This window comes from Mugil cephalus, chromosome 17, assembly GCF_022458985.1.
Source record: "Mugil cephalus isolate CIBA_MC_2020 chromosome 17, CIBA_Mcephalus_1.1, whole genome shotgun sequence".
Taxonomy (NCBI): domain Eukaryota; kingdom Metazoa; phylum Chordata; class Actinopteri; order Mugiliformes; family Mugilidae; genus Mugil; species Mugil cephalus.
The window spans coordinates 7,104,803-7,120,229 of record NC_061786.1 but is presented as its reverse complement, the minus strand read 5'-3'; the positions used below and the strand labels follow the sequence as shown (position 1 = coordinate 7,120,229).

General features: G+C 41.2%; 1 protein-coding gene across 1 annotated transcript; it reads right to left on the bottom strand.

The window, feature by feature from the left end:
* Positions 1 to 477: 477 nt before the first annotated feature.
* lck (LCK proto-oncogene, Src family tyrosine kinase) lies at positions 478 to 15,377 on the bottom strand. Its single transcript, XM_047611910.1, has 13 exons — positions 15,191 to 15,377; positions 12,857 to 12,969; positions 12,228 to 12,288; positions 11,337 to 11,427; positions 10,129 to 10,227; positions 9,890 to 9,993; positions 8,413 to 8,562; positions 8,163 to 8,315; positions 6,038 to 6,217; positions 3,905 to 3,981; positions 1,740 to 1,893; positions 1,168 to 1,299; positions 478 to 1,091 (listed from the first exon to the last, which is right to left on the bottom strand). The coding sequence occupies exons 2-13, from the start codon at positions 12,962 to 12,964 to the stop codon at positions 895 to 897; spliced, it is 1,506 nt and encodes a 501-aa protein (XP_047467866.1). The 5' UTR covers positions 12,965 to 12,969; positions 15,191 to 15,377; the 3' UTR covers positions 478 to 894.
* Positions 15,378 to 15,427: the final 50 nt, after the last annotated feature.

Sequence of the window (15,427 nt, the reverse complement as noted above, 5' to 3'; positions counted from 1 at the left end):
TTGGGCCAGATAATATGAGGTGAAAAACAATACTGGATGATAAACATAGTGCTTCTTTGACAGTTTTGGCCTGGATCAAGTCATACGTCAGTGTTGACCCTCTAACACAAAAGATGTGGGCAGCTTTCTAACACATTATAAAGGCTAAAAATAAATAAAATCTGAGAGTAAGAATGTAATTCTGGCTGTCAGATAAATATTGTGTAATGAAAGTATATGGTGGAATGGAAGTAGCTACTCAGTCAAAATGGTACTTGAGTGAAGTGCATCCCATTGAAAGACTGTGTGCATGGTAGGAAATAGAATATTTTTAGCGGCTTTGATATGTTATGAGAGCACATTGCACCCTCAGTTATGATTTAACCGGCGCTAACATGTATGTTCACGTACATATTTGTATTTCTATCAAAGAATATTCCCACTGATGGTGGTTCATTTTATGTGTTTTTCTGAAACAACCACAAACAAGCCTTTCGCTGTAAGTAAAACAAGTAACACACATTTATTAAACATAGATGAAATAGCTGAAGCAGTTGACAGTATTTACATGTTAATAACGAGCACCGGAAGAGCAAATGATTATTCAGCAACGTCAGACAGTCTGCAGTTTACTTAGGCAGCGACGGTGATCACTCTCCTCTCTGCTGTTGGCCGTGGTCCAGAAGTTTCTGGTTCAGTGGTTCAGGTTCCACTCTTCCATACACATTTAAGCGGTCACTTCAGTATTAGTTTGATTCAGAAACAAATCACTCTCATTTGGAAATTACCTGTTTGTACCCTATCAGTAGAAATGCATGCATTCTGCAATGAACAAATCAAAATCCAGCATCAACTTTCACAGGTCGTGCATTTAGTTTGAGTATATTTATCGTATGTCTCTCTGCTCCACTGCAGCTATTCCTGGTACTGCCTCTCTGTGGCAGTCAAGTAATCCTCCAGAACGCTCCTCAGGTACTCGAACGTGGGTCTCTCCTCCGGGTTCTCCTTCCAGCACTTACACATGATGTCATAAAGCCCATCGGGGCAGTTTTCTGGCTTCGGCATTCTGTAGCCCCGCTCCAGGTTCTGAATGACCTCCGGGTTGGACATGCCTGAACAACAGGTGAAATGTTTTCAGCAATTATGTATGTTTTAAATGTAACATTTAAATATATTTTGAGTATTTACCAGGGTAAGGAATGCGTCCGTATGTCACTATTTCTGTGAGGAGGATCCCAAATGACCACACGTCGGATTTTATGGAGAACGTGCCATAGTTGATAGCCTCTGGGGCAGTCCACTTAATAGGGAACTTTGCACCTATGAACAAAGGAGGAAACTTCAAGTCTCAGGAAAATGGACAAATTTGAGATCACTTCAACTTAACTTTTAATGGGTGGTACTTCTTTTTGTTGTTTGTGAAAGGTTGGCAGAGTTTTAAAGGTCAAAGTCCAGGCCACACATTCACATAAACCAAAGTTATTGGTTTAAAGTGGTAATAAGTAGTGATTCGCTCAATGCTAACATATACCGGTACACAATATGGATAATATATGAGGTAAAACATTCTTTTTAAGGACCTTTCAGACAAATAGCAATCTGAGCACCCTGTTGTTGAATTTGTTTACAACATGGCTACCAGGACTCAAATTCTGATTGTGACGGAGTCTGCCTTGGCTGTTTTGCAGAATTAAATATGTAATCCTAGAAATGCAAATGAAATTGCAGAAGTAATATTGTATGAGACATGATATTGCTACCTTCTTTGGCCGTGTATTCGTTGTTCTCGATCAGTCTTGCAAGCCCAAAGTCGGCCACCTTACAGATGAGCTCATGAGAAACCAGAATATTCGCAGCTCGCAGATCTCGATGAATGTAATTTTTCTGCTCAATAAAGGCCATGCCGTCAGCCACCTGCAGGGGGCAGCACATCGTCAAAATAAGCCATCGGCGTGTGTGTTCAAGCATGACAAGCATGAAATGGAGGGCTGTGAGGGACCTGTGTGTGTTTCAGGACAGTGTAATGTTTGTGCAGATTGGACAGAGGAACAGAGATTCCCAAACCAGGGAGTTAACCACTTCCCCAGGTCAGCTTCTTATATCCTTTTACCTCGGTACTCCACCCAAGTACACAGCTGTCACTCCACAACACCAGCTGTACTTCCTGATACGAAACAAGCTGCAGTCCTGCCCTTACCCAAACCACAGACCTGCTGATTACTGTAGTGACTGTGTTTCTGAATCAGTCAAGGAGTACATGACTCATTTCCACATACGTGGACCTCGGGGTTATTCTGGTACTACACCAAATAAATGAGGAAACCTCTGTATGAGGCATCTTAGTCGAGTAAATGCTGATGATTTCGGCAGAAATTACCTCCCACAGTTCATCTGCATTTTGTGTTTGGGCGTGTTCAACAACTGAGTTTTTTTCTGAAGCAGAGGTGCATATTTCAGCCATAAGAATCTGTCACATAGGTGCTGTTGGTCCTGGGGTTCTTCTCAGAAACCTGAGATGTACGTATGTTTGTGTATTTCATATGCTTTTACCGTCGTCAAGGCTTGCCGCTTTACTCCGTTAACACCTCTTCACTCTCTAAAGTTAAAACATTATTTTGCATTCATTAAATCCGACATCTGCTTTGCACTAACAATAATCTCAGGAGAATCTTAAATTCCTCTAATTACATAAGTCCACATACAATTTAAGCATAAAGTTGTGGACAAAGTTTCCAATGCTGCAGCAAACGCAAGGTCATTAATCACTTGAACTTTTATGGCCCATCACATGTTGGTTGGAGTTAACTTTAACCGCAAATGCTGTGAGTGCACGACCACTGCCTTAAAAGCATCTTTGTGTAAAATACGCCACACAGCTACGCTTAAACTGTACCTCACTGCTCGCAGCTCGGAGGCGTCAGAGTATTTGCCTGCTGCAAATCGTTTTTCATGTAAAACTTTGAAACTTCAGCCTGTCTTCCTGTGGTTGCGTTTTCCATTCCCACACCCACAAAACATGTAAGTCAAAGCGCTTCCACTGACAGGTAACATTTCGAGAAGGCGATGTGGGCTGTATTTGAAATTCTTAATGAATGGTTATGCACGGTAAGTCTCAAACTAAAAGCTGGATATTTTTGAGATGTTTGACAGCATATCTGTTTGAACCCAGGTTGGTTTGGTCAGCTAAGCATTGTGGTCGGAAATGTAGGGAAACAACTAGCCTTGCACTGAAGAAATTCTACCTATAATCTCACTGTACATCCATTGGGCTTTTCATAGTAGGGAAGGCCTTCATAGCAGAGTGGTTTGGGCATTCTGGTTTACTGTCATATCCCACTGGGACACTTAAACTAGAACTGAAATCATCACCGTTGGTTGAAGGCCTGTTGAAACACTGTTAATCCTTGTGCTTCAGTTATTATAATACAATTACTTAAAATTGCTTTCTGTGTCAAACCCTACATTATACTACTGGCTTTAACTGAACAAATGAGTCATTTGCCGGCCATTAAATAAATCCACAAGGTTCTGTCTGGATGACATGTTAGTTGTTACGTTGGCAAAGCTGTGACTGACTGTATACCAACCGGGGACATGGAGAAAAATTCATACATGTAGTTTCAGGTTCAGTCACCATCCCTTCATTTTGACATTTAAGCTGAGCTTGCACCTTTAAAAGGTAGCGTGATGGCCTCTGTTAAACTTGTTCGGTAAGTTTCAATTGTGTCACAGTGTATAAACTGACATCCTTCATACCACACACGCACACATACACTCCCAGGCATGAAAGCGTCTGTGCAACAGTTGCCAGTTTCATGTGTATAGGGATCATGCTGGAGAGAAGCGAAAGAATAAGTGAAAGAGAATCAGTTGTGTGTAGTGAAAGGAGTGGAATGATCACGGATAGTAAAAATAGATGTCTTGCCTGAGAGGCCATGTCTATCAGCGTGTGTATGGGCAAACTGCCTCCCTCTGGCGTTTTTAGGTAATCCACAAGGCTACCTGTAGGGAAATACATTGAAGTTATGGATGTGCAGCAAAGCACTGATTCAAGTTTTATTAATAGAGAAGTCAAATATTACAAATGTTATCAACAAAAGATTAAAGAGCAGCAATAATAACTTGAAAACAATGGTGTAATCGTGCTTTATCTTGAAGACTAATGGCATTTTCCTTCGTAACTCCCCACAGACATAAATAAATTGCGTTGGACCAAAATAGCAGCTCAAGTCAGTGAACACAACACTTTGAGGAAGTACAAGCAGCATCTGTCAAGTTGATGCATTCTTTCTGATATCTGACCCTGTGTTGGGTTTGATTAGCACAGAACAACGCCGATGCACACCGGCAGATCCAGTCATACCAAAGGAAATGCTTCAAGAGGAATGACTGTGGCCGGAAAGAAGAGGTCTTCACTCCTCTGCCGAAGTCCGGAAGACCGTGTTTGAAGTCTGAGAGCCAGAGTCTTGCTCTTTGTCAAGGTCACAAAGGGAAGCTGGGATGACGTGCCTATTTTTTTTCCATCTTAGTTGTCTTCGATAATAAAAAAAAAGAAAAGAAAAGAAAAGCGGGACAAACTGAAAAGACAGGAACTCCGCGCCATCCTTTCTCTTGACAACAGAAGAGACGATTGTGTCCAGTCCACACGTGGATCCCAGACAAAGAGCCAGCCTCATGTAGAACCACTGCTGGTGGTTTACAAGCCACTCACAGAAGACTTTACAAAGGCGCACCATTCAATTCAGCTGTAAGGCTGTTGTTGTGTTTGCGACAGCGTCTCTCTGTGCATTTTGTTATTGTTCCCCCCCAGTGAAAAGGAATTACAAAGACTTTTGAGGTTAAAGCGAAACAGATACAGGATCACTTTCACATGATTGCAGTATCTGGGCGTGATAAATCTTCATTTTGCATATAGATAGTGATGTGGAAGGTTGTTTGCAGGTGTTAACGTGACCTCATTTGATAACCTTTGGTTATGTCTCTTGTGAGAGCAGAGAGGCAAAAAAAAAAGAGGAAGATCCTGTGGCGGTATGCTGAACAGACTGCCATTGTAAAAGCTACAGTATGTTTGTTTACTGCAGTGTTCTCTGCCCATATTTATGAGCAAGCGTGTAGCGCAGACCCTGGAAAAGAGCCAAGCATCATCAGGGGTCTGTGCGAACAATAACATGATGATTCACCCTCTCCTATTTTAACACCCCTCGTTTCAGGCCGGCAAGGAGAGACTTCCCCTCGGTGTGTAAACACCCGCAAGTCGTCTGGAGGGGCACGGCAAAGAAGTGAAAGTTCATGTTTGCTCTGAAACATTTTAGCACATAGCAGAGAATACAGGAGGGTCACAAGGAGAAGCTGAAAATAGCCTATCAGAAGACAGGCCACTTTAGCAGCGCAGCATGCTTTGAGAGGCACAGCTCATAAGTAACTGTACCTTCCTAATTTAGCTTTGCTCTGTAAGCCGCATTCATGTCAAGTCGCAGGTGATGATTATACTGTACAGTTCCAGTAACAGGCATCTCCTATATCAAAGGCAAATAAATACTGAGACGGCTGTAGACTTGTGATTAACAGAGGATTCAACCGAACCGCTGGAGTGGAGCGGACATATGAAAACATTGTGAGTCATGAAAAGGGTGAAACCATGTGGCTGGCCAGTCTTTTGTTCAAGCATATACTTTCACCCAGAGTCTGATAAGAGACCAGCATGTTTAATCTTGCACGTCTGCAGCCCTGCATCGACTATAACACGGTTTCTTTGTCTTTGATCCACGCACAAAGCTCACCCTAACAGCGGCGTCTTAAGCGTTCGCTGTAGTTAAAAGGCGGGAGATTATTGTGTCAGACAGGCTTAGGCATATTCTTGTTGAGTAATGATTACAAAAGGATATCTTTTTAATATGCCTCCCAATGAGCATTCATTTCACGGAAATACCCTGCCACCAGATTTCCCTTTTCTTTTGATTGTTTCAGTGATAACTGGAACTCCCTCATGATGATTGCGCATTATTAACCAAATTCATAACTTGCCCACATGTTGTGACACATACACACATCTACCTACCATTTTCCATGTACTCTGTGACAATAAAGATCGGCTCCTGGGTAACCACAGCAAAGAGGCGGACGAGGCGGGGATGCTGCAGGTTCTTCATCATGTTGGCCTCGGCCAAGAAGGCTTCCACTGACATTGTGCCCATCTTCAGATTCTTAATTGCTACTTTCCTGTCATTATTGTAGACACCTGAAAGTAGACATTTAGATATGAGATAGGCACTGGACAAAAACGCGATAAAAACAGTCTGCACTGGGGTACTTTAAATTTAACACAGTATCAACATGCCACCGTTCTCACAGAGACCAGGTTCACCTAGTGATATTTACCATGTTCACTGATGTGTCATGCGTGCGTTGACTAATTAGGACAAAAAGAAGTGTAGTGCAAGTGTTATTAGTTTTGGATTTTTTTTCTGTCTGTGTACTTCAACACTTGACAGTTTTTCAGTGTTTATTTCCTCTAAAGGGGAAACAGCTTGCGCTGAATTTCATGGCAATCCACATAGAAATCTGGACATTTGACCGTAGTCGTGCTTTCTCAAGAAATTACGTCATTACGACAATAGATTCATTGGAAAAAATGATTCCTGGAAGCCTGTTCCACTTGTTTTGCTCTTAGTTGTCATGAAAATATTAGACACAGCCCTCAAAAAAAAATAAAAAATACAATACATACTTCTGGTTTGATGATGTTTCCACATTCCTAATTAACAACGCATGAACACACCTAAGTTGAAAATGTGACTTCCCGACTTGGAAAATGCAGCCATCTGCAGGTAATGTCTGCTTCGGGGTGTAGAAAAGTTCACCGGGTGAAAGGGGAATCACTAAAGTTACATTAATTGTATTTACTGTTTCTCAGGATGAGATGAAACTTTTGGCCTGCTGGTGGTACAAGGGGAAACAAGGTGAAAAGCGCTCTTTAAAAACCTTTTGAACGTCGTCTGGGTAACATGATTAGACTTTGGATAGAGTAGGGTATAAAAGAAGTTCTGAAGCTTTCACTATGTGAGCAGAGCTAATTTCTGTAAATGTCTGTACAAATTCTCACAACAATTCATCTACTAGTTATTTGATAGTTGTTATTGTTTGGAAAAGATTTTAATCTGCACCAAAGTGGTGGACTGGTTGACTGGCAGTGCTCTCCACAGAGCTTGTGTGCACAAGAATTTAAGGCGAGACAGTTTTAATCTCATAGAGCAAGTACTATAAGCGCCGTGCTTTGTTACGTATTGGGATGTGTAGTTTCACATGACTCTCGTGCAAACAGGATCTCATTCCAGCTCTGGTACGCCAACGTCTCACTTATGCCATGCCTTGAACTAATTTGTTTTACCTCACACCATGCATGAAGCATAGCAGTGCTGGAAACTATTTATATTCACTATTCAAAGCATTCCTCCACCCTTTCTATCTCTTTTAACTATCACCCTGTGATAAGGGATGATTATCATGTCAACAGGTTAAATCAACATTTCATAGCCAGTGACATTCACTCCCAGTATTCAAGCATGCCTTCAAACCAGTATTTAGATGAGGAAAGAGATGCAAATAGTGTCCTCACTATAGCACATGAAAGACATTATTGTAAATAGAAAGTAGCTACAAAAGGAGGACAAGCCCCATGGTTGATGATGTTTAGTTCTTGTACAATGTTTTGTTTGGGATGTTAGATGCTGCTGGCAAAAGAGGATGGAAAACAGAGTGAAATTACCCCTCCAATTGAATAATAATGGGGTTGTGGCACAGATTAGCTCAACTGATACCCTTGTGACCAAAGTATGTTGCTTTCTTGTTTTACTTAATGCTCCATAATCACAATGAACATTCTCTAGAGTATTGGGGACAATACTCTAGAGAATGTTATGTTATCAGGGACAGTTCCTTGTTGCAAAGCTAGATTCGTGTAGTTTGAACGATGTTGTGCAATGGGGTTAATACCCCAAATCGTTCCTCAGTTAACCAGCTCAAATAAGCCTGCAATTACGACTGTTCAGAGGAAACTCTTCTGCATACACGGCACAAAACCCTGACCAAAAGACTTTCTTGGAGAAACACAGTCAAGCCCACAACCACATTGCACAACGAGGTTTTGTACATGTAACAAATCCATACTCAAGCAATCAGCTCACCCATCCAGACTTCTCCGAACTGTCCAGCTCCAAGTCTGCGCTGCAGATTCAAGGACTCGCGAGGAATCTCCCACTCGTCCTGCCACCAGGGCTTCTGCGGTACCCGTGACTGACACGGCTTCACCAGCTTTGTGCACAGCCCATCTGCCTCGCCTAGATGGCCGAGAGAATATGAGTATAAAATGAATTCTGTGTGGACCGCCACAGTAATCAGAGGCCTTTATTAATCTGCTGAAGATGTTTCACGCACGTGAGTGATGGTGGACCAGCTCCTTCAGCGAGTTGAACGTTATCTTGGCCGTGATGTAGAAGCCACCGTTGTCCATGTTGCGGATCCTGTAGTGCTTCACTCCTTCGCCTGTCTGGTGGTCCAAGTCCCTGACTGATAAGGAGTATGACCCTGGAACACAGAGAAAGTAGGAAACATGCTGACTTCACCTAAAATTACACAAATGCTCCATCTAATATAGTTTTAAAATACATTAAGAATATTTACTCATATTAATGGTTGTTCTGATTATTACTAAGTTTAAAAGCTTCATGTTTCCCACAGTGCTTTGAGAGATGTAAACAGGAAGTAACATGAGTCTCACCCTTACGTTTTGGCTTACTGCCACCATCAAAAGTATGACAAATAATTAACGGTCCTTGCAAGGTATAAAGACTCTTTATTCATAAACATCTATGTTTTTGCAATGAAGAAAGTGATACTCTAGGAAACTGTCAGAAACTGTAGAGTCAATCTAAATCATATGTGTGTGTTCAGGTTATTGATTGGATATAAAGACGGATAAACCCTTCGTGACAACGCCCATAGTTTTGTCAGAGCAGTTGAAGCTTAGTGTAGTGGCTCAGCGCCTGACTCCGGCTAATCCAAAAATGGGCTGAGGCGATTGTGTGAAGTCTAGGCAGGCAGATAATAACCTGAAATGGCACCCAACATGCACTCGTGCTCTTGTCACTATAGAGACAAATCATTTTTTAATATCATAAGGTGAACTCTTTATTTTCTGCTGCAGACATGAAGGTTTGTAAGAAGCAACTCGCTTTTGCAGAACGCTTCACTCATGTTTTTGGCACCTTTGTTTCAGCTTCACAGATGTTGCCACTTGGTTCAGGTGTAACTGATTTGTGCTTTGACAGGAAGTGTGAATTGTAGTCTGAATAATGGCGGCAAACAGGCAGTTCACTCCTGAAGCAGAGCCAAGTCTGTACCACCTTTATAGTGCGTCTGTGAGACTAAACTTGAGAACAGCTAAATGCTAACATTTCCACAACGATGATGTTCGTCTTGCAGTCACGTGTCACAAACATGTAGAGCTATGTGTGTGGTTCATAGTATTGATTTATGCCACTTCTCTAGTGGGTTCAGCATTCCACAGACTGTGCTGCATTTCCAACACAAACAGTGAAATCAATGAAACAGGAACATACAAGTCTCCGTCGGCATTTAGGAAAGCATATTCAAATCAATTAGATTGGGAAACAGACAGTTTTATGGGGTTTTATGGGAAATGGATGGGCTTTGGGAAATGCTGCAAGTAATAGGAAGACTGAACGTGGTAGAGGATTATTGTCATGGTGAGTGATCTCATTAGTTCCACTTATTTATTAATGTTGCACCATTAAGCAAATATATATAAGCTATACTGAAACCCCAGCTTGAGAAAGGATGACTTTGAACGGTGTAGTCAGTGCACAACGTAGAATCAAGAAGATCATTTCACCTTTAGTTGTCTCGCTCTCTCGAATCAGGAAGGAGCCCTGCGTATTCCCGGGAGCGAGGAGGAGCCTCATGGCATCGTTTCTAGAAATGTTCGAAAAGAACCACCTGCAAGCATAAACACATGATGAGTTTCACATTTTGCGCTAACCACTTCCCTTCCCGCAGGGACACAGCAAGCATCGTATGAGATGAGATGGGGTTGAGGTTGAGTTGACATGGTGTGTTTCCTGTATGACGTACGGCTCAGTCTCCACTGTGGTCATTGCAACAAAGTTGTGCGGGATGTAGCCACGCTGGCCTGTTGTCAGAGACTCTGCCATATACCACTCTGGATCATCCCTGGATGTGGAAAGAGGCGACAAAAATACCGGGAGTTAGTCATGTGCGATGCCTTACAGCTGCTTAGGATGGGTTGGGACGAATGCGTACACCTTCAGAAAGCAGTTTCAATTAGCCCCCCCAGGCAAAAGACTTCTTTGCGATGTAATTTGATCGCTGCATGAAATGAACCGCATCGCACTCAGTAGGCAGGGAAACATCTTGTGTTACATATGACTAGAAGAGACTACAGAGAAAGGGAACATGCTCGCTGCTCACTTTTAAGCTTCACCACATTTAATTCAATCTTTGAACTTTATCAGAGGATTAACTCGCACCGAAAATAAAATATTAATCAGCATACGTTTATGCTCATTTGTTATTTGCAGTCTCCAATCACGAAGGAGTCCCATGAACTTGACAAACTCGCATTTATGTACGCTGCAAAAAAGGAAATTCAAGAAAGCAGAAAATCCTTATATCAACGAAATACATCTTACGTGTTGTTCAGAGACGAGAGCTGTGTGTTTATTTTAAGAATTTTTGTCATCTAAAAAAAACTTAACCCACTGGCACAATTTTTTTTCTTAATTCAAAATGATTTGATTGAATATAAGAATATTTAGCTTCTTTCTAGAAAAGCTGTTTTTGCAGTGTATTAATTTGAACTTTAATTTTTTTTTTTATCTCATTAAATTATTCCCTGCTTCCGTGTATGTAGAACACTACATTTGTTTCATCTGAACGTATTTAGCTGTCAGATTAGTCTATTTAGAATAATGTTTGCATCGCGCGCGCGTGCGTGTGTATTTATGTATGTATGTATTTATGTATCCCGTTTCCTTTCTTAAACCCACAATGTCAGTTTCTTGTATTTATTCAATTGTCGAAACTAACCATAGAAGCAGGAAATGTTGGGCGAGATCATGCATTCACAGTTTCAATGATTTGAAAACAAACCAGGGACTTTGTGAACACTTCACATATGCCTTGGGTCACTATGTCACCAGGCTGTAAGTCTGCGTAAAACGAAATATAATTGTGTTTTACTTGTCGTTGGGTTGGGTAGATAAATTGTTGCCTGCAACTGTATTTACTGAGCTTCGACAGTGTTTCCATGAGCAGCTTACTTGTTGATGATCTTGAGCTTCTCCCCCTTCTCAAAGCCCAGGTCACCGTCATGGTCGGGCGAGTAGCTGTATATGGCCACCACGAGGTTTTCTGCAGGAAAAAAATTTTAATATCAGGTAATTTATCTGCACTATTTAATCACAATTAAAATGGTTGAAAAACACACACAAAAAATAATGTGTTCTGGATAACTGACAGGATAGGTTGCTGCTTAATGCGTCACAGTGAAAGACCTCGCTTGAAACCCCTGCAGCGTGAAATTTGCAACGGTTGCTCTTCGTTGATATTATGGACCGTGAACAGTACAGCCACATATATTTTCTTGAACAGAGATATGTAATTGACTTGAAGAGAGATTCATTTACAGTCTGCGTTACACTAACGGCTTGTTGACGGATTTCTTTTTCAGCACCTTGGGTTGTTTCTTTATGGTTTCACTGACTACTGAAGAAGCCATATTTTGTTTCCAAAGAAAGTCAAACCTACAAACGACAAAGAATTGCACTTTACAGTGATCAGGTTTGATAATTTAAGACGGAGAGGCCCCCGAGGCAACCCAAGTCACTACAAGTTACAAGTGTATTGTTTGTAGGTCCCATGTTAGACGTCGAGCCAACAAATAGTCCAAAGTGGAGATGTATTACTTGAGTAATAAGATACTGCAGCAGTTTAGATTTACTGAACTCGTTCTCATGTAAAAAAAACAAGGGCACCAAGGAAGAAAAGTGGTATAAAGTAGTACCGAAGTATTTTCTTATGTATCCAGTTATATATCCAATCAAATATTTACGGTCTGTATGACTTTAGACCAGTTTATTTAATTTAACTCATGTTAGACACATGCGCCTAGAGACACATAGACACACAAACAGAAAATTGTGCCTCGTTACCTGGTAAAGGCGACATAGGAGGTGAATGCTGTGATGGATATGGAATCAGCTGATCTGTGTACTGGTGAGGAAGACAAAAACAACAACAACAACAAGATTACTTCCGATTGCTTTCCGATCAAAGTGATTACGCCCAATTCGCAGTAAAATTGTTCTGATCTGACGGGCAGGCTTTGACAGTAAATCGTAGGCAGTTTGGTTTTTTCCTTCCAGACAAAATGTCTCACTGCGTTGCAACACACACAGGTGGTTTTCTCCTTCATTTCTAATCTAACGGGACATCTAACGCAGAAAGAGGAAACAAACAGCATTTAAAATGTTCCCAGTTAATTACACACACACAAAAGGCGATTTCCCTCCCAATAAAATAAGTTATGTGAACTGTGCAGTAGCAGACTGCATTTTATAATTCTTACGCCATTTAAATATAACAAATAAACTGCGGGAGCCGGTGTAATGTTATCACTGCATCACTGTGTTCCAGTCAACTTGTGTTTTTGTCCCTCCACGCGGCCACGTTCAGGTTCAAGTAAACAAACAGCCAAAAACCATCCGTGCCGAGCTCACTTATTCACAGATGCTCACTCTCAAGGCTTCAGTGTACGTGCAAGTGCGAGCTGCACGCTTACCGGATTGCATGACTGCGGAGGTATGGGACAGTTGCAGTGTTCACAGATTTCATCCAAGTTCTCGATCCAGTCGCTGTCCGAATAGTCCGAACTGCAGTTACAGCCCATGGTTTCTGGAATTTGAAAGATAAAGTTGCTCTTTAAGGACATATTGTCTTTTGGGGTCATAATAATCAGTGGTGGAGGACATATTTAGATAATTTTAGTCAAAATGTTCCACACAAATACCACACTTGCAAGTACTGCATTTAAAAACTTGCTTAAGAAAGGGGGGAAAAAAATACACTAAAAGCAGGGTGTTTTCCTATGACATATGATAATTTTACTGATGGTTAAACCGATGCAAACTTATTCGTATTCTGGTTTGTAGTTTAATCTGCATCCATCTATAACATCATGTCATGTTTGTAGCATTGCTGCCTTCCGAGACCATATTAGCTCATAAACATGAACTTTTTTTCAACCTTGTGACATTTCATATTATGTTTTTTTTAAAAAAAATTTTATAGCTTATATGTTCTTTATCTCGCTTTATCACAAACAGTCAGTGTTAAGTGTACAGGACACACATAGGATTGAAATTACATTTCTCTCAGACTCAACAGTGAAAGCCACAACAAGGAAGATAAGTTGTACATACAAAAATATGTACAAAAAGTACCAAAAAAAACTACAAATATGTACTAATGGCATAGGTCCGGTATAAAATTCGGAGATACATCTGTTTAACTGAAACGAGTTGAAAAAAATCAAGTGTCAGGCAAACGTAGGGAGTAAAAGGTACAATATTTGCCTTGAAACGTAGTAGAGAAGTTGAAAGTTGTACCTCAAGTGCCTCAACTTAGTGCTTGAATAAATGTTCTTCTACCATTGATAATACTCTTGGGCATCCATGGTGCTCTCTAATGGTGGATTTCACAGATCGTTCTTTGGATTTGTTTACACGTTCAGATAGATTTTGTCGTAAGTTACCGAAAAAAAGAAGAAAAAAGCGCTGAATTTTGAAGTTTGTAAGTAGAAGTCAGACGAACAGGCAACATGAAATGTTTTCATTTCCGAAAAGTGCTTCGGTCGGATGTGCTTCAGGGCCTTGCCTCAAAATGGAGGATCAGTGGTGAATCAGAGTCAAGAATAGGCGTCTAATGCGTGACGCTCTCTTTAAACACATGGACACACTGTAGTCAAACAAAATCACATCAGGACGTTTCAGGACGACGTCCAGTTCTGCAAGTCTCATGCCTCTACATGCTCTAATTCTGATTCAGACTTAAATAACGGGCTCTGCGAAACCGTGCCGGTGTTAATCCCGTACAACCAGCGTCTGCACGTGTTCTGCATTGTGTTTTATACTAATGGACTGTACTAACAACCTTTCTCAAGCTCCCTTGGCTGCGGCTGGATGCTCCTGGGGAACGGGGTCAGTGTGCTAATCACAGCAGCCGTCTGTCCCAAAGGCCCAGAGCCGTGAGAAATATCCAGAATGTCTTGACCCGGCAAAAACAAACCCAAGAAACAAATCACAAGGGGATCACCGGGGTATGATTCTTTTTTATGTGTGTGTGTGTGTGAGTAATCAACACTCCTACTCTCTCTGGCCCACATACAGAGAGTCATAGATGTCAACATTATTCCATTGAGGGGCTACCCTCTTTTTTTTTTTATGAATTGGTAGCTGAAGGCCTTTCTAAACAGACTCAGTCGAGTGTTATTGTTTGTAGTGTACTGTGATTAGATTATCAGTGTAGTAGATGGACCTTAGGCATTCACTCAGCGTCAGTGAAGCTTGGAGATGTAAACCATATAAGATATATTTTTATGTGAACAGCAAACAAAGGACAAATTTTACTATAAAAAAACTGAAGCTGCCTGTTCAGTTTCTCGTTAGACCTCCTTTTTTTTGACATCCAGTCGTCATTACTCACATTATCTCCCAAATAAATGTACAGACATGTACACAAACGATTTAAATAATAAATGTGGTTCGACAAGACGCTGTTTTATTACCATTGCTCTCGTACGATCTTCTTTGTAATTCTGTATCAATACAAGTGTATTCTGAATGTTCTTTTCGCCTGGAGGTTCAACAACACAAACGGAAGCAAGCAACAGATTCAGTAAACTGGCATTTATTTCTCAGCGCAGAGGTTCGTCATCTCCATATTTGAGTTGTTAGAACATGATAAACGTCACACAAAAGCCAAATAATCACAGCGTAATTTGTGTGGCATATTTACTCAGAGCCATCACAATAACTTCGCCCTAATGCCTTCGTCACAGTTTAACTCTACAATCTAAACTGACACATTGTGGAAGAATCACAAGTTTGAAACTCACCTTGTGAAATGTGTAATGTCACTCTGAGGGTCTGGTAATGTCAGATTTCAGGTGCCGCCATAGAAATGTTCCTCATCAATCGCTCTCTTGTCTTTAACCGTTGTTCAGCAAGACGTGAGTTTTTTGCCACCGGAGCTCGTGTGTGAAGATGTCATCATCCGCCTCTCCTGTTATAACTAACTCAGCGCTGATGTGGTGTCTCTGCGTGTGGAGGAGAGCGACCCAGAGAGTTTCCTG